Source organism: Eumetopias jubatus, unplaced genomic scaffold, assembly GCF_037043125.1.
Source record: "Eumetopias jubatus isolate StellerSeaLion01/CBP00866 unplaced genomic scaffold, mEumJub1_p1.0 scaffold_1, whole genome shotgun sequence".
NCBI lineage: Eukaryota > Metazoa > Chordata > Mammalia > Carnivora > Otariidae > Eumetopias > Eumetopias jubatus.
This window is the reverse complement of record NW_028274807.1, coordinates 80,731,032-80,755,547: the sequence shown is the minus strand read 5'-3', so window position 1 is coordinate 80,755,547 and position 24,516 is coordinate 80,731,032. Positions and strand designations below refer to the sequence as shown.

At 40.8% G+C, this 24,516-nt stretch overlaps 1 protein-coding gene across 9 annotated transcripts in view; it reads left to right on the top strand.

Moving 5' to 3' along the window:
* Window positions 1-24,516, top strand: part of VPS8 (VPS8 subunit of CORVET complex) — a 267,080-nt gene that overhangs the window by 212,843 nt on the left and 29,721 nt on the right. For 7 of the 9 annotated variants that reach the window (XR_003608764.2, XR_003608763.2, XM_028100887.1 and 4 more), the window contains one exon: window positions 7,833-7,886. Coding sequence is in view for 7 of the 9 variants with exons in the window: in XM_028100887.1 (XP_027956688.1) it covers window positions 7,833-7,886 (54 nt within the window). In the remaining 2 variants the exon portion in view is untranslated. Of the gene's footprint in view, window positions 1-7,832; window positions 7,887-9,367; window positions 9,465-24,082; window positions 24,213-24,516 lie in introns of those variants that run through there. The other 2 variants (XM_028100886.2, XM_088025169.1) reach the window with 2 other exon arrangements.

Sequence of the window (24,516 nt, the reverse complement as noted above, 5' to 3'; positions counted from 1 at the left end):
TCCACGCCCTGGCACAGGGAGGGGAAACCGAGACAGAGCTCACCAGTCTCTCAGAGTTGAGGAGACAGAGCTGGACTCCAGGGGAGCAAGGTGGCTAAAGTTTACAGACCAGAGTATGGATAGGAGAGAGCTGCTCAGAGATCTGCAGAAGACAACTTTCAGTATTGAGTATTGTCCACTGTGTGAGGAAGTAGTACACTCGAGGCCAGAAGAAGAACCACACAAAAGGATTAGCAGTGCCCCCAGATTCACACAGAGCTAGGAATAATGCCAGCTGGGGGTACTGCATACATACTTCACAGGGCAGCACTGAGTACTAAGTCCTGTCTGAACCTTAGTATTGATGAAAAGTTAACCCTAGACTAATCGCAGCTTTGATCCCACCTAACAAAGCTTAAACACAAAACCTAAAAAAAGATCAAATTATTTCCAAGTTTGGTTTTTTTTTTAAGTTTTATTTTTTTGTAGTAATCTGTATATCCAACATGGGGTTTGAACTCATGATCCTGAGATGAGGAGTCACATGCTCTCCTGGCTGAGCCAGCCAGGCGCCCCAAATTATTTTCAAGTGTTTTAACCACATCCCAGAACAAAGTTCAAGAATATGTTAGGGATTACAAAAGTATTTTACCCAACAAGGTGAAATTCACAATGTCTGGCATTTGATCAAGAAAGCAGGAAAAATGCAAGTCATAAAGAGGAGAAGAAAATCAACTATATGACATTCTGGAGAAGGCAAAACTATAGAGGCAGTAAAAACATTAGTGGTTGCCAGGAGTTAGGGGAAAGGGGTGAATAAATGGAACACAGAGACTTTTCGGGCAATACTGTAGTGGTGGACATATGTCATTACACATTTGTCCAAACCCATAGAAGGCACAACACCAAAAGTGAACCCTAATGTAAACTGGACTTTGGGAGATAATGATGTGTCAGTGTCATCAGTTATAGCAAATATAGCCTTCTGATGGGGGACGTGGATAACGGGGGAGGCTGTGCATGGGTGGGAGCATAGGATGTATGCAATATTTCTGTACCTTCCTCTCAGTTTTGCTACGAACCTGAAACTGCTCTAAAAAATTCTTTTAAAAAAGCAATCCATTGAAACAGACCCAGAAATAGCACAGATGATAGAATGAGTAAACAAGAACATTAAAAGTTATTATAATTGTATTCCATGTGTTCAAGAAGCTAGAGGCGAGACTGGACATGTTCGATAGAGATGGGAAAGTTATCAAGTCAGTAAAACATCTAAAGATTAAAACTCCAGTGTCTGAGTTGAGCACAGTGGATAGGATTAACAGCATAACGGATATTGCAAAAGAAACAATTGGTGAACTTGAATATACAGCACAGCAGTTATCCCAAATCAAACACAGAAAAAAAAAGACTGGAAAGGAATGACTAGAGCAGCAGTGAACTATGGAACAACTTCAGGTAGCAAAATACTCCTGTAATTGGAGTCCTGGACGGAGTAGGGATAGGGATCATACAGAAAACGTGTTTGAAGAAATGTAATACAGAGAGTTCCGATTCTAGTAATGGCAGGGTAACCTGTATTGGACAGCCTTTCTGCTAAACAATTATAAGCTCTCAACAAAATTCGAGAAAGTTGTTTAGAGAGCAAGCAGAAGTTTCTGATGGCTGACTTCTCAAAACAAACAAACAAACAATAAAATGGCAACTTTGAAGGGCTAAAAGAAAGGTAATATGGTACATATTGTTACTACAGAACATTCCCAGTGGGGTCTAGGGCAGCATCCCATAATATGTGGGATAAATCAAGACTAATTAGCCTTACTTCAGGTCAAGTTTAAAAAAATATATTTTTTTGTTTCAGTGTTTTGGGGATTTCAGAATTAGAGGAAAAGGGGTGTGGATCCATCTTCCTTGTCAGGAGAAAAATTGGCAATATGTATTTTTAAATGTCCTACACCCTTTGAAGCAGGGACTTATATGTGCAATGGAAATAACACATCAAGAGTGTGTGTACCAAGTATTATATGCAAGATGTTTATGACAGCACTTTTTAATAAAAAAAGATGTGAAAACAACCCAAATGCCCCAGTAAACTTCCAATAGTTGGTGAAAATAGTCACAGTATATTTATGCAGTAAAGGGACTTCTTAATAGAAAAATCATGTTATGGAAGAACGGATGTGAAATAAACATTTTCAACAGGTAACATGGAAAGATCACAAAAACAGTGTGATTCCAAATGTTAGTAGTAGTTATTGCTGTGCAATCAGATTGTGATTTTTATTTCCTTTGTTTTGCCTTTTAGTATTTTCTAAATTTCTATTTGTGAACATATGTTCCTTTTGTAATCAGAACAATCAAGGTGATAAGGAAGGTATTCTTACTGCTGTTAAACTTCAGATCAAATTGTTTCTCTAAGTCAGAAATCATTAACAAAGATGACAAAAGTTTAGCATTATTAAGGCCATAGCTTAATAGATCATCCATATTCCCAGATCTAGTGTGTGCACACCTGGATTTAAAGTGTCTCTTTCAAGCTGCATTGACTGAGGCATTTCCAGAAGGAATCCTGTCAAATGAAAAATAAGACCTTTCATGAGTGATGCCGAACCATTTCTGTTGCCACTTCAAACACTCTCTAACTTAATCTCCAGAGAACAGCTCTCTCAGATAAATTGTCCAGCATCACATCTAGTTCTTGGCTTGTTTTTAAAAATCTGCAGATTCTTTCATGAGGTCATTTTTTAAGCTTAAATATCTACTTTGCTTTGAAAATCTATTTTCTTCCTTTTCAAAAAGAGCATACCAGGAGTTAAAATTGGATCATGTTTAGCAAGCTACATCATACATCTGGAGTGAATTCCAGAGTATTAATGTCATGGTATGTTAAAGCAAAGACTGTCAAGTCTAATTTTTGTAGACCTGCTAAAACCGAAAGGACAGTCTGAACAGCCAGCAGTTTTGACCCCTGAGCTATGTTTTCTAAAGTTATTCTGAAAGTCAGAGGGGAAAGGCAAAAAAAAAAAAAAAAAACAAACAAACCCCAAAAAACCAAAACAAAAACAACTACAACATGGTCTTTTTTGAACAGCTTGATGCCACAGTGATAGGAAATGTCTTCATCATCTGTACTGGAGGCTCTTAGAATTAGACTGTCAGAATCGAAGGGGCTGGAGAACTTGAATCCAGTTGCTTGCCTAATACTTATACCTCTGCTATATCATCCTAGACTGATCCTGTCTACTGTCTGTTGAACTGCTTGCAGTAAGGATTGTATTTTTCCTTGTAAACTAACAAGTTGCTGTTCCAATTTCAGATACTAATCCCTGTGTACTTCATATTTGCTAGAATTCACTGCTGACATCATGTGGACTTAGAGTTTTCTTTATGAGACAATTAGATAAGATTTAATTTCTTTAATAAATATAGGGTTATTCATATTTCCTGTTTCATCTTGGGGCCATCTTTGTAAGTTGCTTTTCAAGGAATGTGTCCTTTTAATTTGTCACATTTGGGGCGCCTGGGTGGCTCAGTCTGTTAAGTGTCCGACTCTTGATTTCTCCTCAGGTCATGATCTCAGGGTCTTGAGATCGGGACACCCCAGATCCACTGTGTGTGGAGCCTGCTTAAAATTATCTCTCTTCCTCCTCCTCTGCCCCTCTCCCCCTAAAGAATTGTCAAATTTATTGGCATAAAATTGTTCATAATAGCCTCTTTTAAATGTGTAAGTATTGCAGTATGGTAGTAGCATCTTTTTAAATTTTATTGCTGATATTATTGGTTTATAGTCTCTATTTATTGATCAATCTAAAGTTTATCAGTCATTTATACTTTCAAAGAACCAACTTTTGGCTTTGTTAATTTTCTCTAGTGTTTGTTTGATTTCTGTTGATTGATTTCTGCTCCTTACTTCCTTCCTTCTACTTAGTTTGATTTTACTTTTTCTTTTTCTAGCTTGTTAAATTGGAAGCATAGGTCCTTCATTTTAAACCTTTCTTATTCTCCAGTGTAGTATAAAGAGCTGTAAATTTCTTCCTCTAAGCACTGTTTTAGCTGCATCCTACAAATCTCTTTAAATGCTTTATTAAGGTATAACTGATACTAAATAAATTTACATGTACAAAAGTATACAAATAAGACATGTATTCAAGACATCCATAAATCCATCACTATAATCAAGGTACTGACCCTCTCACTGCTAAAAACTTAGTTTCTCCCATCTGTTCCCTGGAAACAATTGGCTTTCTGTTAGAATAATTTGCATTTTCTAGAATTTTAGATAAATGGAACCATCAACTAAGTTCTTCTTTCACTTAGCATAATTATTTAAGATTCATCCATGTTGTTATAAGAGTTCATTTCTTCTTACTGCTGAGTAGTATTGCAATTTAATGCATATACCATGATTTGTTTATGATATCACCTGTTGATGATCAGTGTTTCTGGCTGTCCAGTTTCTGGCTGTTACAGATGAAGCTGTTTTGAAGATTTGTGTACAAGTCTTTGTATGGACATATACTTTTCATTTCTCTTGAGTAAATACCTTTGGAATGGAATGGTTGACAAATATGGCAAATGTGTGTTTATCATCTTAAGAAGCTACCAAACTGCTTTCCAAAGTGGTCATACCATTTTAGTCTCCTACCAGCATTGTATGAGGGTTCCAGTTCTTCCACGTCCTTGGTATAGACTTTTTAGTTTCGGCTACTCTAGTAGGTGTGTAATGGTATCTCACTGTGTTTTTAATTTGCATTTTGTGAATGACTAATGATGTTGAGCGTCTTTTCTTGTGCTTATTGGCTATCCATACACCTTTACAGAAGTGTCCAAGTCCTTTGCTCATGTTTTTGATCAGGTTGTTTTGTTGTTGTTGTTGGTTGAATTTTAAGAGATCTCTGTATATTCTGGATATTCATTCCTTATTTTGGATATTTATCCCATATCATTTGCAAATATTTTCTTCCATTTGATGAGTTGCCTTTTTATTATATTTATGTATTTGGTATACAAAAGTTTTTAATTTTGATGCAGTCCAGTTTGTCTATTTTTTTGTTAATTGTTGCTTGTGCGTTTGGTATCATCTTTAAGAAATCATTGCTAAATCCAAAGTCATGAAACTTTTCCCTGTGTTTCCTTCTAAAGAAGAGTTTTATCGTTTTAGTTTTTGCATTTAGGTCTTTGATCGACACTGAATTAGTTTTCATATACGGTGCGAGGTAAAAGTCTAACTTCATTCTGTTGCATATGGATATCTAGTTTTCTAGCACCATTTGTTGAAAAGACTGTTCTTTCTCCCATTGAATGGTCTTGGTACCCTTGTCAAAAATCATTTGACCTTATACGTGAAGATTTATTTCTGGTCTCTCTATTCCATTCGTCTACATATCTGTCTTTATCCCAGTAGCACAATTTTGATTACTGTAGCTTTGTAGTAAGTTTAGGAAGTGTGAGACCTCCAACTTTTGTCTTTTTCAAGATTGTTTTGGCTATTTAGGGTCCCGTGAGGTTCCATATGAATTTTAGAATGGATTTTTCTATATCTGCTACAATGACACTGGGATTTTGATAGGGATTGCCTTGAATTTATAGATTGCTTTGGGTAGTGTGAACATCATAACAGTTAAGTCTTACAGTCCAGGAATACAGGATGTTTTCTTTTTATCTTTGCCTCCTTGGCTCAGTTTATTCCTAAGTATTTTATTCATTTTGATGCTATGGTAAATGGAATTGTTTTCTTAATTTCTTTTTCAGATTGTTCATTGTTAGTGTACAGAAACACTGATTTTTTTTGTGCTGATTTTTAGCCTGCTACTTTATTTAATTTGTTTATTCTAACAGTTACTTTTGTGGACTCTGTGGAGTTTTCTACATAAAACCTGTCATCTGAAAATATAGTTTACTTTTCCCCTTTCCAATTTGAATGGCCTTTATTTCTTTTTCTTGCCCAATTGCCCTGGCTAAAATTTCTAATACTATGTTCAGTAGAAGTGGTGAAAGCAAGCATTCTTATTTCTAATTTCAGAGGAAAAGCTTTCAGTTTTCTTCACTGAGTGTGATGTTAGCTCTGGGTTTTTTTTATACACGGCCTTTATTGTGTGAGGTAGTTTCCTTCTAATCCTAGTTTATTGAGTGTTTTTATCATAAAAAGGCAAAGAATTTTTCTGCATTGACTGAGATGATCATATAGTTTTTTTTCCTTAATTCTCTTAATGTGGGTATCATACTTACTGATTTGTATTTGTTGAAGCATCTTTGCATCCCAGGGATAAATCCCACTTGATCACAGTGTGTGATCCTTTTAATATGCTATTGAATTCAGTTTGCTAGTATTTTATTGAGGATTTTCCATCTTTGTTCATCAGGGATATTGGCCTGTAATTTTCTTTTCTTGTAGTGTCCTTGTCTGGCTTTGATATCAGGGTAATGCTGACCTCCTACAGTGAGGTTGGAAGTGTTCCCTTCTCTTCAATTTTTTGGGAGAGTTTGAGAAGGATTGGTGTTGATTCTTTGAATGTTTGGTAGAATTCACCAATGAAATTATCTGGACCTGCACTTTTCTTTGTTGGGAGGTTTTTGATTACTGAATCAATCTTCTTACTAGTTGTTGGCTATTCAGATTTTCTCTTTCTTCATGATTCATTCTTGGTAGGTTCTATGTTTCTAGGATCTAATTTCCTTTTGATTCCTTCTTTGACCCGTGGGTTATTTGAAAATGTAACTTAGTTCCTAAGTATTTGGGAATTTTTTTAGAGATCTTTCTTTTTACTAAGTCTAAGTGACTTCTAGTGTTATCAGAGAACCTTCCTTAGTATGACTTGGATCCATTTAAATTTACTGAGGATTATTTTACTGACAGGAAATAGTCTGTGTGGTGGTCCATGTGTACCTGAAAAGAAAGTGTATTCTACTTTTCCTGGGTGGAGTGTTCTATAAATGTCCAACTGATCTAGTTAGTTGTGTGCTGTAAGTCTTCTAAATCCTTTCTAAACATCTGCCTACTTGTTCTTCAATATATTGAGAGAGAATGGCGTGGAAATCTCTGACTATAAAATCTTTTTCTCCTTTCAATTCTATCAATTTTTATTTTATGTATTTTTAAGCTATTAGATGCATTGATATCTAGGATTGTTATGTCCTCCTGATGAATTGACCACTTTATTATTATTAAATGGTCTTCTTTATCCCTGGTATTAGTCTTTGCTCTGAAATCTAGTGCTAGCAGGGTTTATCTTTGCAAGCCATTTGTGCCTTTACATTTAAAATATGGGTTTTGCGTGTAACATGTAGTTGAGTCTTGCTCTTTTTTTCTGATCTGACAATCTCTTTCAAACCTCAGATATTTCAGGATACCCCTATACCATCAGTCTTCTCTTCCTTGAGCTAAACATCCTTTTATTATGGTTTGGCTGATACTTTTTTCTAAATTTTTGGCCATTTTATCAAATTCTTTTGTGCATGTCTTGCTTAAAAGGCTATTATGTCACAAAGGATACTTTGAGTTGGCCTCTGTAAGAAATGCTGACCATTGCATATTGCATCAGTTGATTAATGTTGTCAACAAAGATCTGTATCTATTTGGTTCTTCACCATTTGGTTCAAACCAGTCTCTGCCATCTGTTCTACTTTACTTACCCTAATCATATCTTTATCTTGGCTAACTACTGACTTTTGATCTCCAGAAAAGTTTCAAAGGGACTTAACCAAAAAAAAAAAAAAAAATCTATTCATTGTTGCTCTGAAAATGTCTGTTTTATCTCAGTTATACCAATTCTAGTTGAGTTATTTTGAGTGTGGGTCAAATAAAACTAGATTATAACTAAAAGGCTATTAAAATGTTTGCCTTTTTTTTCTAGGTAAAAATGTCTCCTTCTTGTCATCCATCCAAAGGAGATTCTGCTGTTAAGAAGGTGAGTTTTTTTAAATTTATTACGCTTTTATTTTAATTCCAGTATGTTAACATACAGTTATATTAGTTTCAGGTGTACCATATAGTGATTCAACACTTCCATACATCACCCGGCGCTCATCATGACCAGTGCACCCCTTAATCCCCATCGCCTATTTTACCCATCCCCTCCCCCCTCCTCCCCTCTGGTAACCATCAGTTGGTTCTCGATAGTTCAGAGTCTGTTTCTTGTTCTGTCTCTCTTTTTTTTTCTCCTCTGCTCATTTCTAGAAGATAGTGAGTTTTAAAGACACAAATCCACCTTCCTCCTTCTGTGTGTTTATTATCCTCTCTTGAACAATTGTCTCAAAATGATAATGATTTTTAATCATCTCAATGCTGTCAAAGGTTCTTTCTGATTGGACACCTTAATGACATATCACCAGAATTCCTTAGCTCTTCCAGGAAGCCAAATGGGGGGTTGGGCCTACCATCAGTCTCCTGGCAACTAAGAACTTTCATTGTTCTAGAATTCCCATTCTATTTACCAGGCAGCTATCCTGATCAGTGAGTGGTAGCAGATAAAAGATATTCTAAGGAGGATAGTCTAAGGTATTCTTTCCCTACTAATATGCTTTCCCTCCAGATAGCTGTGCCAGAGAAAACTGGCCTGAGATATTAGCACTTCATACTGCATAAGCAAGTGCTCCATAAATCCTTGTGGGATGGAACCCTTACTTATGCCACTCCAATCCCTGACTGGAAACTTTGTAGCACAGAAAGGGTGTGAGTCTTTTCAATTGAGTGATTCTCAGATGGTGTCAAGAGAACCAGGCCTAAACTCCTCTTCTGTATACAGCTGCAACAGTGCAGTTGAAATGTGGTAAACAAGCTGACATTTTTTACTGTTTTCTTTTACCACTTTTATTTTGCTGACAATAAGTGTCCCTGGATGTAGGTTTTCTTTCCTTGCCTTTTTTATGATTTCAGCCAGCATCCATGTCAGTGAAGAATTGTAGAACAAAAATAACAACTTGCTGGCTCTGTCACCTAACAGCAGGTTCTAGCTTCAAAGCCGTGTGCCAAAACTAGGTCCCTTTTCTCTGCCTATAGAATCCCCTGAGACGTTTTTAAAAGAAAAAAAAGAATGAAAACAAAATATGTTATCCGAAAAGCCCTATTCCCTGCTGCCCAGGAAACTCTCTTCCATTTTTGTGGGGACCACAAGGGCAGCAGACTGAGATGATGATTGCTGCTGCCTGGAGCCATCACACTGTGACCTTAGCCGGGGGGAGGGCTTGAGTCACCTGGTCTCGCAACGTAAACAAATGAGGAAATTGGAATCCAGAGGGCTGTTTTTTTGCCTAAGCTTTCAAGTGTTAGCTATGGGACACACTTCTAAAGTAGAGGTTAAAAATGTGCTTTCGATTCAACCAGACATGGGTTCAAAGATTGACTCTTTCACTTATTTATCTGAATAACTTTTTTTTTTTTTTTTTAAAGAGATGGGGGTTGCAGAGGAAGAAGGAGAAAGAGAATCTTAAGCAGGCTCCACACCCATCATGGAGCCCAATGCAGCGCTCGATCTCACAACCCTGAGGTCTTTTTTTTTTTTTTTTTTTTTTTATTCATTTGAGACACACAGATACAGAGGGAGAGAGAGCATGAGCAGGGAGAGAGGCAGAGGGAGAGGGAGAAGCAGGCTCCCCACTGAGCCAGGAGCCCGATGTGGGGCTGGATCATCCCAGCACCCTGGGATCATGACCTGAGCTGAAGGCAGATGCTTAACCGACTGAGCCCCCCAGGCGCCCCAACCCTGAGGTCTTGACCCAAGCCAAAATCAAGAGTCAGACACTTAACTGACTGAGCTACCCAGGCGCCCCTAGTAGGATAATTCTCTTAGTCAGCCTTTCTGCTTCCTCTGCTGTAAATGATGGCACTACCTCTCAGAAATATCCTGAAGACTAAATGAGATACTATTTAAGGGCCTAACACTGTGTTTGACACACAGTAAGTCCTTGGTAAATTATTGGCACATAGTAGGGACTCAGGTATTACTGAAACTGGTGTTAAAACACAAATCCCCCAATCCTAGTTAGATGTCCTGTCACTTTATTATTGCTACGTTGTATTGTTGTCCATTCAGCCGGTATTTCTGTATGTAGATCCTGAGCTAAGCAAGGGACTACAGAGATGAAAAACATAGTCTTTGTTCTCAAGGACCTCAGCACTTATTGGGGAAGGTAGCCATGTAAACTGACAATGACCGTACAGTTTGACACATGCCGTGGAAGGTGCACAGGGTACACAGGAGCAGAGAGGAGAGGCTGTGTGGAATGACTAAGCAGATTTAATACAACTCATGTGTTCCCATGGTAAAAAGCCCAACGAAGAAGTTTGAGAAAAGCTTTGTTACTACATTATAACGAAAGCAAATCCTGCCATACTTAAAGATGTTTAAATACTCATTTAGAAATAGCTTCATGTAACCTATTTGTTAAACTTGGTAATGGCCTAGCTGTCTGTCATTTCAGGTGTCTGACCACTGTCAGGGGTATAGCAGTGTTACATAAGTAGGATTCTCTTACTCCTGTAATCAGCATCAGACAAACAAACTTCCAAAGCCAATGACTGGACACGGTGGCCCCAGGTGGCATTCCTAAGTGATCAGGTACAAACTTATTCGCTGTCCATGCCAGAATTGGGGCTATCTCTAAAATATTTAATCCAGATACATCTTGGATACATTTTATTTTAGCAATGAGAGCCCATCTCTCATATTTACCATTCTGATTAACAGACATCAATTTCACCAATAAAAAAATTTCTGGGTTTTTTGAGCAAATGAGCAAAATCTTAGGTGTTGGTCGATAATGAACAGCCAAAGGACTTTGAGTAGCTGCTTTTGGGAATTCGTATTTGCTCGCAGTCTCTGAAATATGGATTCTTGGTTAGGACCACTGACTGTCCCTAAGTTGAAGCTTAAACTAAATAGTACATACTTAATATCACACTGTTATGATGTCTAGAATAACTTTAAAATACGTATTGAAACAGGTGCCTCTCCCAGACTGAGTGGTCAGGGAAGGCTTCTCAAAGAAGATAAAGCTTGATCTAGCGTTGAAGCACAAGGGAAAAGGTATTCCAGGTAGACATGGGTGAGCATAGGACATCTCAGAAATGGAGATGGTTCTGTGTGTCTTAAATATGGGAGCATGCAGAGGCTTGGTGAAATGAATGGGAATCCATATCACAAAAGAGCACTATTTTGTGAAGTTTGCTTTTTATCTTGAGGATAAGGGTTTCTGTCAAAGGTGAGATTAAAGGCAGAAAGATCGATCAGAAGAATAGACAGTGTCCAGGCAAGAAAAAGGTCCTGAGGCTGTGCTGTATTAATGGAATGAGATGAGGTAGATTCAAGTCTTATTTTTTCTCCCCCCAAAAGGTGTCCTTCTGACACCTTAAGTGTGAGCCAGCTGTCCTTCCCGTTAGGAGTTCTCCCTTATAGCACCCGGAACGAGTCCCCACCTACCGACATGTTTACCGGGCTTTGCTGACCTTGCCTCATTACTTCTGTGTCTGCCCCATCAGAGACTGCCTGCCTCAGGAAGGCACAGCCACCGAGTCAGACTTGTTTGCTATCATATCCCTAAGTGTAGAACCAAGTAGTCGGTAGTTGTCGAGTGAAGGAGAGATATGTCAAAGAGATTCCGCAGGATTCATAGCTGTTTACGGGAAGTGACGGGGGAGAAAGTAGTTTCTGGGCCTGAGTAAAGAGAGAAAGAACAAATGAAACCTCATTGCTGTCTCAGGCTTATAATTCCAGCGTGGTCAGTCCCTTGCTGTTTGGGCTACGTCAGCAGTATTCTAAGTGAGACCAGTGTGAAACTCAGCACCTAACTGGTACTTCCCTGGTTGTATACGTATTTTTGTGTGTATGTTTGTGTGTTTGTTCCTGCATATATATGAACATCTACAAATGTATTCTAGGTATCATCCTGGAGCTACATTGTCAAAGTTGCATTGACAGATGGAGGCCCCAGCAGTGTCTGTTGAACAACTGACTGCCAAAGTGATGTGTAGGAAACACAAAGGAGCAGTAATGTTCTTGATTTGAGCCTGAGATTCTCTGTTGACCAATAACCAAAGAAAGTGCTTGGTGACTGTGTTGTTAGTATTGGCTCTGGCAAGAGCTGCGCGGAAGTGCTGAGGAGAACAGAAGCCATTTTCTGTAGGGTTCTGCTTAACTTCCTGGGATAGGTGTCTCCTGTAGCAGTCGCTCTTCCACTCTGCTGCCACCTGTCAGAATCTAGCAAATTTTATGAGCATGTGTACACAACTCTTCAAAACACAAGCATTTTGCATTTTAGATAGTCTTTTAGAAAGCTCTGGATTAGAAATACTTGTATATTATATATATGTGGCATACAAAATTTGTAATATTTATCTTATGTATATAAAATTTCTTCTTAAGTGGCTCTGATAACTTCAGTAAAGTTAGAAGATACACATGCTTCTCTAGGGCTTGTTCAGTGTTTGATCATGGATGACCGGAAATTTAAAAATCAGGAAGCGTTTTCCTAAGATAAAAATTACTGTAAAAGTCCCTTGCAATTGACTCACTAGAACAGATTAAAATTGGAGGTGTTGATAATGTTTGAGGTGACAAATGATTTTAGAGAGTTAGTTGAAGGCAGCATCAAAAACCACTCAGCTTTGATGCATCTTTTCTCAACTACTAAAGAAACACCAACCAGGAATTTGCAAGGTTGGGATTATTACATGCATGGTAACCAGAGAAAGTAATTTTGTCTTACATCTCAATCACAAAAGCATAGTTATACTCCCCGAGCCATCCCCTGTTTTAGATGAGCTTTCTCTGCTGGTGTGTTTGCAGAAGCCTGAGGAGTCCGGAACTCTGGCTAAAGAATATCCTCACGCTGGTAAAACCCACTGGAAGAGTCCACGGTTGATGGTCTTCCAGAGTGACTTCTTCAGCCAGGGACAAGGTACTGGGAGAGGTAGAGTGGAAAAGCTTTCTCATAAGTCTGGGGTAGAGTCAGTGAATATTCCACGTGCTTCAAGATGCCAGGCCTGGGAAGGACCAAGGTCAGTGAAATATAGTTCTTGCTGTCAACACATTTCCAAGTGAATAGTGACTGAACTGGTGGATTTAATAGCCAAACCTCCCAGAGACTGATGAGTAGTTCCTTAAGTATTCAAGTGTATGACAAGAATTTGGAGCAGTTTTTTGTTTTGTCCAAGTGTTCTAGTGAGGTAAAATTTTTAGAGTCCGTTCGCAGTCTTGCCACTCATGTCAGGAATGTAGATGACTGCACTCACTCAGGATTTTTATTGAATCGTTGGCAGGGAGAGGAGGGAACTCGGGGGCGGTATTTTTAAGGGGAAAAGCCTCACAGAGCCACAGTTTCCATAACAACAGGAAAAGCTGGCTGCAGTGTCTCGGCTGACTGGCCCCTCGTGAACAAAAAGGGATAGCCCTTGATGGAGGTATGCTGCCTCCTTCCCTATTTTCTTAGTAGGACTTAGATCCAAATGTGACTTCCATGCCTCTACTCATTTAAACGAAAAAAAAAGAAGAAGAAGAAGAAAACCAAGGGCAGGATGTAGTCTTTGTTTTTGCAGAGACAGGGTGGAAGATCCCCACCGGCCAGGTGCCTTTTTATGCTGACATGAAGTAGCTGGGGTGCAGTTACCTTCAGACAGCTGAAAGATCTGGAAGGAAACATAGGCATTCTTTGCAGTTCAGAGGACAGAACTGGTGCTGGTGGGTAGCTGCTGGTGGATGGAGATGCCGGCTTAGGTAGGAGAATTTTCTGATAGTGGGACAGGTTGCCTTGTGAGATTGCACATTATCTGTTACCGGAGGTGTTTGATCCTTGCAGGATGTTTACTGCCACTCAGAGCTGTTGCAGAGCTTTTCCTGCAGTGGGGGAGAGGTGGGCTGGTCAATTTTTAGATCCCTTGCTATGTTAGGATTTTATGAGTCTGCAGTTGTATTAAACCCAAATGACATGTCCATTGATGTGTACTGGATGATTTCAATTAGACCCTAACATCTAGCCTGAACGAGTAGAGTCTATTAAAACAAAAACAAAAACAAAAACAAATTTGGACTTAGGGAAGGAGAGACTTCATTCAAAAGAATAATTGCAGAAAGAGGAGGGGGCTTTTGCTATGAGGAGAATGTTCCAACCTTAAGATCCACAAGGGTGTCAAAAAATCAGGCAGGGGCACCTGGCTGGCTCAGTTAAGTAGAGCATGTGAGTCTTGATCTTGAGGTTGTGAGTTTGAGCCCTACCCCACACTGGGCGTAGAGGTTACTTAAAAAAAAAAAAAAAAAGCAGAAAGGAATTTTTTTGCTGGGGCCAGTAAACGGGTAGAAAGAACCAGATGTGGGGGAGTAGGTGATAGATAGTTGATTAGAGATGTCTTTCATGTGGTCAGCTGGTTCTCGGAAGGGATCATTAAGGATTGTAAGCTGGCTCAGGTTGAGGGTGGATCAAGGGCTTGGGGGAAGGAGAGAAGCTTAACTAAAGTTTGGTCATCAGTTAACAAGCATTTTGTTCCATTGAATCAGGACAAACAGTTCTGCTCATCTTTTAAGAGGCCAAGAGTGGAAATTTGATGGGCCGGTGTCTAGCTTTGTCATAGATGAACCTGGTGGCGTGGTGGATTTTGTCTCAGACTTATGGGGAAGGGTGGTCTTTGCAGTAAGCTGTTTCCCACAATAGGGTATGGGGATTTCCTTAACTACAGCTATTCTTCAGGAACTCAGGGCTCGGGTGAAGTATAACATAGTCATGGGTCTGACTGCACTGCCATGTTCTTTCCTTACTCCTCATGGCCAGGGCCTTTCTGAAACCTGCTTACTAGTCCTCCTATAGAGGAAGAGAGTGTTAGCTGGAAACAGTTACAGAGGAGGACAGTGGTGACCACTTGCTTGTGGTATTCACTCTTGCTGATGATTGGGTGTATCCTCTGGCCTAAAGAGTGGGACTAGCTGAGCGTTTCGAAGTATCTCAGAGTTCTTACCCAATGTACAAATCTACTCCTCGCCAATTTCTTTTGTATTAATTGAATATTTTCTAATGTAGCATTTGGATTTCTTTATTGATATTTTAAATTAATGAACTTTTTTTTTTTTTTGAGAGGGAGCGCAAGCAAGGGGCAAAGGGAGAGGGAGAGAGAATCTTAAGCAGGCTCCATGCTCAGCACAAAGCCTGATGCAGGGCTTGATCTCATGGCCCTGAGACCATGACCTGAGCTGAAATCAAGAGTCGGATGCTAAACCGATTAAGCCACCCAGGCGCCCCATTAATGGACTATTTTTTTTAAGCAGTTTTAGGATTATAGAAAAAGTGATCAGAAGGTACAGTTCCCATACATTTCCCCCTCCATTTTCCCCTGTTATTAACATCTTGCATTCCTGTGGTACATTTATTACAACTGATAAGCTAACGTAGATACATTATTATTAATGTAATTCCATAGTTTACAATAGAGGTCACATCTTGTGTTGTACATTCTGTGGGTTCTGACAAATGTATAATGAAATGTCGGCACCATTACAATATCATGCAGAATAGTTACACTACCCCAAAAATCCCATGCTTCATTTATTCATCCTTCCCTCCCACCTCCCAAACTTCTGGCGTCTGCTAATCTTTTTACTGTCTCCATAGTTTTGCCTTTTCCAGAATGTCGTGTAATCAGACAGTATGTAGCCTTTGCAGATTGGTTTCTCTTACTCAGTGATACCCATTTAAGGTTCCTCCATGTCTTCTTGTGGCTTGATAGCTCATTTCTTTTTAACTTTGAATAATATGCCATTGTCTGGATATACCAGTTTGTTGTTCATCCATTCACCTACTAAAGGACATCTTGGTTGCTTCCAGGTTTCAGTAGTTGTCAATAAAGCTACTATAAACATCCATGTGCGGGTTTTTGTGTGGACATGTTTTCGGCTCATTTGGGTAAATACCAAGGAGCAACTGCTGGATTGTATGGTAAGAACGTTCAGTTTTCTGAGAAGCTGCCAAACTATCTTCCAGAGTGGCTGTACTATTTTTGCATTCCCACACAGTGAATGTGAGTCCCTATTGTCCTACATCCTTGTCAGCATTTGGTGTTGTCTATTTTTGGATTTTAGCCATTCCAGTAGTGATGTCTTGAATGACATTCGATGTTGAGTATTTTTTCATAAGCTTATTTTACCATCTGTATATCTTCTTGGGTGAGGTCTTTAAATGTCTTTGAGGGTTTTTTTTTTCTGGTTTTTGTTTTTTGTTTTGGTGGTGCTCTAGGGTTTACCCTATACATCTTAACTTTTCTGATTCAGCTTCTGATTTAAACTAGCTTAATTCAAGTTGTACATAGAAGTGTTACTCCTATTTAGCTCTATTATTTTTTCCCACATTTTGTGATAACTCTTCTACATGGTATATCTGTTAATGTTACAAACCCAACAATACATTGTGATAATTATTGCTTTACTGTCTTAGCCACGTTCTTAGCCCCAGTAAAGCTTTGTCCCTACCCATTTAAATATATTGCATTTCTGCATGTTATAGGCCAACATTACATTATATACATATTATTATATAGTTGCCTTCCAGTTCTTTTTACCATTCTTTTTTTGGTTTCTCTTATGTGGATTTGAATTGCTTTCCACTAATGACTGTGAACAGTGACTAATGAACTTATATTAGTATTTTTTTTATAAGGTGGGTCTGTTAGCAACAACTTCTCTCCATTTTTGTTTACTTGGAAAGTGTTTCTTTCATCTTCATTTTTGAAAGATAGCTTTGTTGGATATAAGATTACTGATTGACAGGTTTTTTTCTTGGAACACTTTGAATATACTATCCTGTTGTCTTCTGCCCTATCTTGTTTCTGCCTAGAATTTAGTTACTAATCTTACTGGGGTTCCCTTATAAGTGGTCGTTTTTCTCTTGCTGCTTTTCAAGATTTTCTCCAAGTCTTTAACTTGTAGCATTTTTACCGTGAGATATTTGTGGATCTCTTGGCCTTTGTCCTGCTTGGAGTTTGTTGATCTTCCTGGATGGGTAGGTTACTGCTTTTCTTTTCTTTTCTTTTTTTTATTAAAGATTGTATTTATCCATTTGAGAGAGAGAACACGAGCAGGGGTGGGGAGGGCGAGGGAGGAGCAGAGGAAGAAGCAGACTCTCCGCTGAGCCAGGAGCCCGATGCGGGGCTCAATCCCGGGAGTGCAGGATCATGACCTGAGCCAAAGGCAGACGTTTAACCAACTGAGCCACCCAGGTGCCCTAGGTTACTGCTTTTCAATAAATTTGTGACTCTTCAGCCACAATTTCCTCAAATATTTTGTTTTCTCCATTCTCTCTCCTCTCATTTTCTTACTCCCATTATATATTTGTTGTGGTACTGATGGTGTCCTGTGTTTCTCTGTTCAGTTTTCTTCACTCTTTTTCCCCCCTAATCTTCAGCTTGCATACTCTATTGATTTATCTTCCAGTTCATTATTTCTTCTGCCAGTTCAGATCTGTTGAGCCTCTCTCCTGAATTTATTTTAGTTATTATACTTTAAACTCTAGAATTTCCTTACTATACTTTTTTGTAATTTCTCTTTATTGATATTCCTTTTTTTTAAGATTTTATTTATTTGAAGAGCGAGAGAGAGCATGCACCTGTGCACACAAGCAGCGGGGGGAAGGGCAAAGGGAAAGGGAGAAGCAGGCTCCCCGCTGAGCAGGGAGCCAGCAGGCATGGGGCTCAATCCCATGACCCTGGGATCACAACCCGAGCTGAAGACAGACGCCCAACCTAGTGAGCCACCCACGTGCACCTCTTTATTGATATTCTGTATTGGGGGTGCAACATTGCCATCATACCTTCCTTTACTTTTAAAAATCACACTTTCCTACATTTCATCCATTTCCTGTGTGTGTGTTTGTGTGTGTTTTTTTTTAATTGTTGTTTGTTTTGGGCGTTTTTTTGGTTCTGTAAGTATATTTATCATGACTGATTTTAGTGTCTTTCTGTTACATCTAACATCTGGTTACTCTCTAAGGCAGGTTGTGTTATCTGCTTTTCTTCCCCAGTATGTGATCACACTTTCCTATTTCTTTATATGCCTTGTACTTTTTGGTTAGAAACTAGATATCTTAGGTAACGTAGCAACTCTGTGCATTGATCCCCCACTCCTGGAGTTATTCTTATTTGCTCCACTCTACTCTACTCCAGGCTGCTGCAGCCTAAGCTGTTATTATTATTTTTAGTGACTGGCCGGGTTATTTTAATGAAGTCTATCCCCCTACCCATCCCCAAGTGTTAAGCCTCTGATATTGCTCTTTGGGAGATACAGCCTTGGGTTTGCCCACAGACAGCTAGATGGCAGTGGTATTGGTAAAGCCTCTCTCTTTTTCCTTGGCCAAACCAGCTGTTAAACTCTACTGATTGCTCTGTTGTTTTCAGCAATGCCCTGGGTGCATAAATTGCTCTACATACCGATTCGGTGAAATTGTGACTCCTTTGAAAGGATAGTTTCTGAGGTCTGTTTTCAATATTTGTTTTGACCTCCTTATTGGGGGCACCCCCCACCGCCAGCTATCATTTCCTCCGTTCTCTTCTACAGAGTAGTGGCCTGGTGCAGGTTGTGTCTACATTAAATGCATGACTCTCCTCCCAGTTGCCTTTCACCACAGTCTTCACTGTTCCTAAGACTACTCTTAGGTTCAAACTTCTCCACACTCAGTTGCAAATGAAGTCAGTTCCTTTGAGAAGAGATTAGGACCTGTTGTACTGCCTGCTTCTCCCCCAAGGAATAATCTCTGAACCAGAGCTCTGTATAACGGCAAGCTTCTCTCTGAATGACGTGCCCACTTAGGACTTGAATGCTTGTTGGAAGAGGGCACAGCCTGAGGTCCTCTTGGCCTTTCCTGTGATGGAACCACTGCCTCACAAACTGGAGCAGGGGTGATCAGAGAGCCAGTTTTTTGTAGTGGACAGTACCCAGGATGAAGCCTGTATTCCATGGGTGGCGTCAGGGTGGAAGAAGGGAGCCCCCACCACTTCTTGACTGTGCTTGCCTAGGACTTAGCCTCAGCAGCAGGTAGCTGGAGGCAAGAGGAGAAATGCTGAAGTCCTGCTTCTACTGAAAAGAAAGCCCTCCAACTAGGAGCTTGGGAGAGAAGGAGCTTGGGAGAGAAGGAGCTTGGGAGAGAAGGAGCTTGGTGTTCTTGGCGGTAGCAGTCTGGGGTGGAGTCTCCCTCACTAGGCTGGGTGGGAGGAGGGAGCAGTCTTGGTTCAGAAACCACATACTCGCCTTTCTTACTGATTCTACATTGATTTTTTAAAAGAGTTATTTCTTGGGCGCCTGGGTGGCTCAGTCGTTAAGTGTCTGCCTTCGGCTCAGGTCATGATCCCAGGGTCCTGGGATCGAGCCCCACATCGGGCTCTCTGCTCAGAGGGGAGCCTGCTTCTCCCTCTCCCACTTCCCCTGCTTGTGCTCTCTCTCTCGCTGTCTCTCTCTGTCAAATAAATAAATAAAATCTTAAAAAAAAAAAAAAGTTATTTCTTCATTTGCTATTTGCCCTTAGGACAATTTCCGAGGTCTATAAAGGGTTGGTTTTAGGGGTGTGTGTGTGTGTGTGTCTCTATATCTGTCTGTAGAGATATATATAGCTTCAGTGGTGAAAAGGTCATCAGAGCATCTCATGCTGTCATGCTAGTAGGCGTCCATCTCTCTCCTCATCCATTTCTAACAAGCAGTGTCCTACCTCTTAGTGAAAACCCTCTCCTGAGGCAAGACGTTCCATCTTCGAGAGTTAGTCCTTATTCTGGCTGACAGATACCTGTTGATCCTGGCCCTTCCTCTGGAAGCCATTAGAAAGATACCTCATTCCTTTTTTATATAGCAGCCTTCCCAGTGCTTTCTGTAGGTGAAGTCCTGAGTCCCCAGGCCTAGTCTTCTCCTGTGCAGGCAGAACATTCACAGTTCTGTTCCTCACTCACTTCTCCCCCTCATACCCTACCTCTTCTGTTCCCACCGTGCTACTTTAGGGCAGGTCAGCTTAGAGCAGAACAAGATCATCCCTTTCCTCATTCTAGGTTCTCTAAATGAAACCAAAGGCACATTAGATTTTTAGCAGCCATTCTGCACGGTTGACTCAATGAACATGTTGATAGCAAGCTCCTGATTCTGTTCCCACACACCACTGACCCCATCCTGTGTAACTGCTGTTGGTTTCTAGAGCCAAGTGCAAGACTTGTATTGTTTCAGATTACCTCTTTGGGAATCAAGTTTTTTCATTCCATGCATTGGCCTCTTTTATCTTTATCCAGCTAACTAATAAAATATTTGTATAAAGCAGAGCCAGGGGTAGAGCCCCACAGAGACCTAGATAGCATTACTTATTAGTCACCAGGTTCTGTTAATTGAGAGTTAATGGGTGTGATTTTTCTGCTTCAAATAGGACACCCCTTCATGAACAGTTGACGTAGTTTTCAGAGTGGAGTTAGATCATAGGAGTCTCTCACAGTGGGGCTGTGTGTGGGGCCATGTCAGAGCCAGTGGTTGCTCTGTATTCCATCGTGGTGCCCTCTCAGTATATGCAGGTGAACTCCCTTACCAAAAGAAGTAATGTCCCCATGGCTACCATCTCCTTGGAGTTTTGGACCCTGCTGAAGTTCAGAGTATTGCTCAGGTTAGAAATGGGCCTTTCCCTTCCAACAGAGTTTCCTGACAAAGCTCTTAGGCATTTCCTACAATATGTGGCAGGGGTCTTTTTTTCTCTTCAGTAGGTATGACAGAGCAGCTAACAGCCCATTATTTTTCATTAAAACAACTCAGTAGGCCGTTCTTAATTGCACTCTGCTGAATGATCACCTATTTGTAAAGGTCATAGAATCCAAACAGCAGAGCTTTGCAAGGTTTGAGCTGCTCTAATGTATGTGTTCTCGAGAGGCTGATCTCCTGTTACTGCAGAGTAGAGCTTTCTGTCTGGACTACTTTCCCAAATCAGTTCACGTGCCATCCCTGAAAGCTCACGCTCCTTTCGTAGTATCAGAACATGGGGTTGAGTCTGTTCAAGAAACAGTGAGAAGTCTTTGGTAAAGTAGAAGGAAAGGAAAAGATGAAGATGAAATGCAAACTGGTGCTGAGTGCAGTCTGTTCTCTCAGACAAAAGCCACTGCCGTGGGTCTCTTGTGTTTTGTTGTTTTCTGTACATATCCTAGGGGCATTCTAGTTGTGATTTACATTTGGTTCTTCTCTTGTGCCATAAATAAGTTATAGCTCCCTGTTTTGTTTTGTTTTTAAAGATTTTATTTATTTGACAGCGAGAGAGGGAACACAAGCAGGGGGAGTGGGAGAGGGAGAAGCAGGCTCTCCGCTGAGCAGGGAGCCCGATGCGGGGCTCGATCCCAGGACCCCGGGATCATGACCTGAGCCGAAGGCAGACGCTTAACGACTGAGCCACCCAGGCGCCCCATAGCTCCCTGTTTTGTGTGAAATATCTACTAGTGGTAGATATTACTCCAGATACAGCATATTCTTAAAAGGAGAGACTCCTCGGGGCGCCTGGGGTGGCTCAGTCGTTAAGCGTCTGCCTTCGGCTCAGGTCATGATCCCGGGGTCCTGGGATCGAGCCCCGCATCGGGCTCCCTGCTCAGCGGAGAGCCTGCTTTTCCCTCTCCCACTCCCCCTGCTTGTGTTCCCTCTCTCACTGTGTCTCTCTGTGTCAAATAAAAAAAAAAAAAGAGAGACTCCTCTCTACATGGTTAAGTCACGTAACTTTTTCATTTATTGACTAAGTCAGTTAAGACTACCTTTTTATGGTACTGATTGGGGCAGTCCATATCTGTCTCTAGCAACTTCACAGCAATAGAAGAGAAAATAAAATTATACAGAAATATCTCTGCAATCATTGGAAAGAAGAAATTCTCTAATTCCAGTGTCCTCTCTGCATTTCACTTAGCTCCGAGAAGCCCTCTGTGCTTCGTGTTTACCTCAACAGTGTTGTCATTCCCCAGTCAGTGTGTACCTCCACTGTTCCAAAAGTCTTCACCAACTCCATGGTCTCTGTCTTCTGGGGCTCCAGTTCATGCTCCACCTCTTCTTATGCTTGGAAAACTTAAGTGGAGCCCTGTCACTAACAAAGTGAAGTCTGAATTGGTTTAGATTGACAGTGTGGGCTTTGCATGCATCACCAGCCCGCACTTCATCTTCATCTTCTTTCCTTCCTTCGTTAGTCGATGGAAATTTCTCATTTCCTAAACATAGCCAATCCCATGTTCATATATCTGCTTTTGTGATGCCTTGTTTGTAGCCTCCAGTTCAAATTCTGCTTTAATTCATTCAAAAAATATGTATTGGGCTCTTACTATGTGGCAGGCATGGGTCTAAGTGCAGGGCTTTGTAGGGAACAAAACCAGTCTCTGCCTTCACAGAACCCCCATTCTGGTGGCAGGGTTAGATATTAGACAAATGAAGATATGGTAACTCAGTTTTTTGTTTTTTGTTTTAAGATTTTTTTTTTTATGTTTTTGGCTCAGTAGGTTGAGTTTTCTTTTTTAAGATTTTATTTATTTATTTGAGAGAGAGAATGAGATAGAGAGCATGAGATGGGGGAGGGTCAGAGGGAGAAGCAGACTCCCCGCTGAGCAGGGAGCCCAATGTGGGACTCGATCCTGAGACTCCAGGATCATGACCTGAGCCGAAGGCAGTCGCTTAACCAACTGAGCCACCCAGGCGCCCTTATTTATTTTAAAGAGAGTGAGCATGCAGGTCAGGGGAGGGGCAGAGGGAGAGGGAAAGAATCTCCGGCAGACTCCCTGCTGAGCTCGGAGCCTGACATGGAGCTCTGTCTCATGACCCTGAGATCATGACCTGAGCTGAAATCAGGAGCCAGACACTTAACCAACTGAGCCACCCAGGTGCCCCCAGTATTTCAGATTTTGATAAGGCTATGGAAGAAAAGCATTATGAGGGAGATAAAAAGGGAGATTGCTGTTTTCTACAGAGTGATAATGGAAGGTTGACTTCCATTGTTCCAAGTCAGAAATACTTGGTAAGGACCACAGTGGTTGCCGTGCAACTCGCTGATGAGAGCATACACAGGCCTGTGTGCAGTGAGTAATATTTTCTGTCTAAAAAAGTGAAGGTGCAGTCCATGGGAACATGAGGGGAACGAGCATTCTAGGCAGAAGGAACAGCGAATGCAGAGGTCTTGAAGCAGGAGAATGCCCCCAGGAATAATGAGGCCCCTGCACATGGGCATGCATCTTGTAGGTGTGGTGGTGAGCACTCTTGGAGGTTCCCTTCATCCTTGTGTTCTAGGTCACTGAGGAGCTAGAAGTCCGTGGAGTCTGTGGACAATATGGAGGGGGTGAGAAATGTTGGAGGTTTGAAGAGAGGGGTGAAGAAGATAGGAAATAAACACATGGCAGAGTGGCAAGAGTGAGTAGACTAGGAAGTCTCAGGGAGGCTGCTTGCTGTTCGTAACCGTGAATTTAAATGTCTTTGAGGGGCACCTGGGTGGCCCTTTAAGTCATTAAGCGTCTGCTTTCTGCTCAGGTCATGATCCCAGGGTCCTGGGATCAAGCCCCGCATCGGGCTCCCTGCTCAGCGGGAAGCCTGCTTCTCCCTCTCCCACTCCCCCTGCTTGTGTTCCCTCTCTCGCTGTCTCTCTCTCTCTGTCAAATAAATAAATAAGTCTTTTAAATGAATGAATGAATGATGAATGAATGAATGAATGAATGTCTTTTGAGCCGATCACCTCTTACTCTGAATTCTTGTGAGCAATTCTTGCCCATTCTTCATTTGGCACTTGGCATACAGTACCTTCTGTTATTGTTTCTTGGTGTCTGGCCTAACTTTCTAACTTGTCATTTGTTGTTTTTCTTAAATGTGTTACATCTCCCCTGGTTCCTCAGCTGCTTTGAGGCAGCTTTCAAGACACACACAGAAAAGGACAAAAGTGAATTACTGAGGGTGTCAGAGAAAAATGAAAATATATCTGATTCGAATTCAGCAATAGCTTAAAGCATTTGGGGAGGAGGAATCTTGAATAAAACCACCTTGAAATCTCCACTTCCTAAAACAGGATAGTTTAGTGAAACTGGAAAGTATGTAAATCATTACTGTAACGGCCCAGTGAAACCCACGTGTGCATTGCCTCAGTTTTTGTTGCTCACATTCACTCTGGTTTCCAGGAAGAAAGTTTTATGTGTACCCAGGATATTGACTCCTTACAGTTTACACGGCCAAGTCAGAAATACTTGGTAAGGACCACAGTGGTTGCCGTGCAACTCGCCGATGAGAGCGTACACAGGCCTGTGTGCGGTGAGTAAATGCCCGCGCCCTTCACTCCCAGGCCTGGTGGTCCTGGGCAGGCATCGCGGGACCCAGCAACCTGCCTTACCTGTATTCTCCTCTCTTACTTCTTCCCTCTCTTCTTTGGGGTTATTTGACCATTTTTTTAATACTGATTTTGATTCTTCTGTTGCTTTTATAGCTAAATCTCTCTGTTTTGTTTTGTTTTGTTTTAGTGGTAGCTGTAGGGATTACAGAATACATCTTTACCTTATCACAGTCTAATCAGAGTTAATATTTTACTACCTAACACAAACTGTAGGAACCTTGCAGT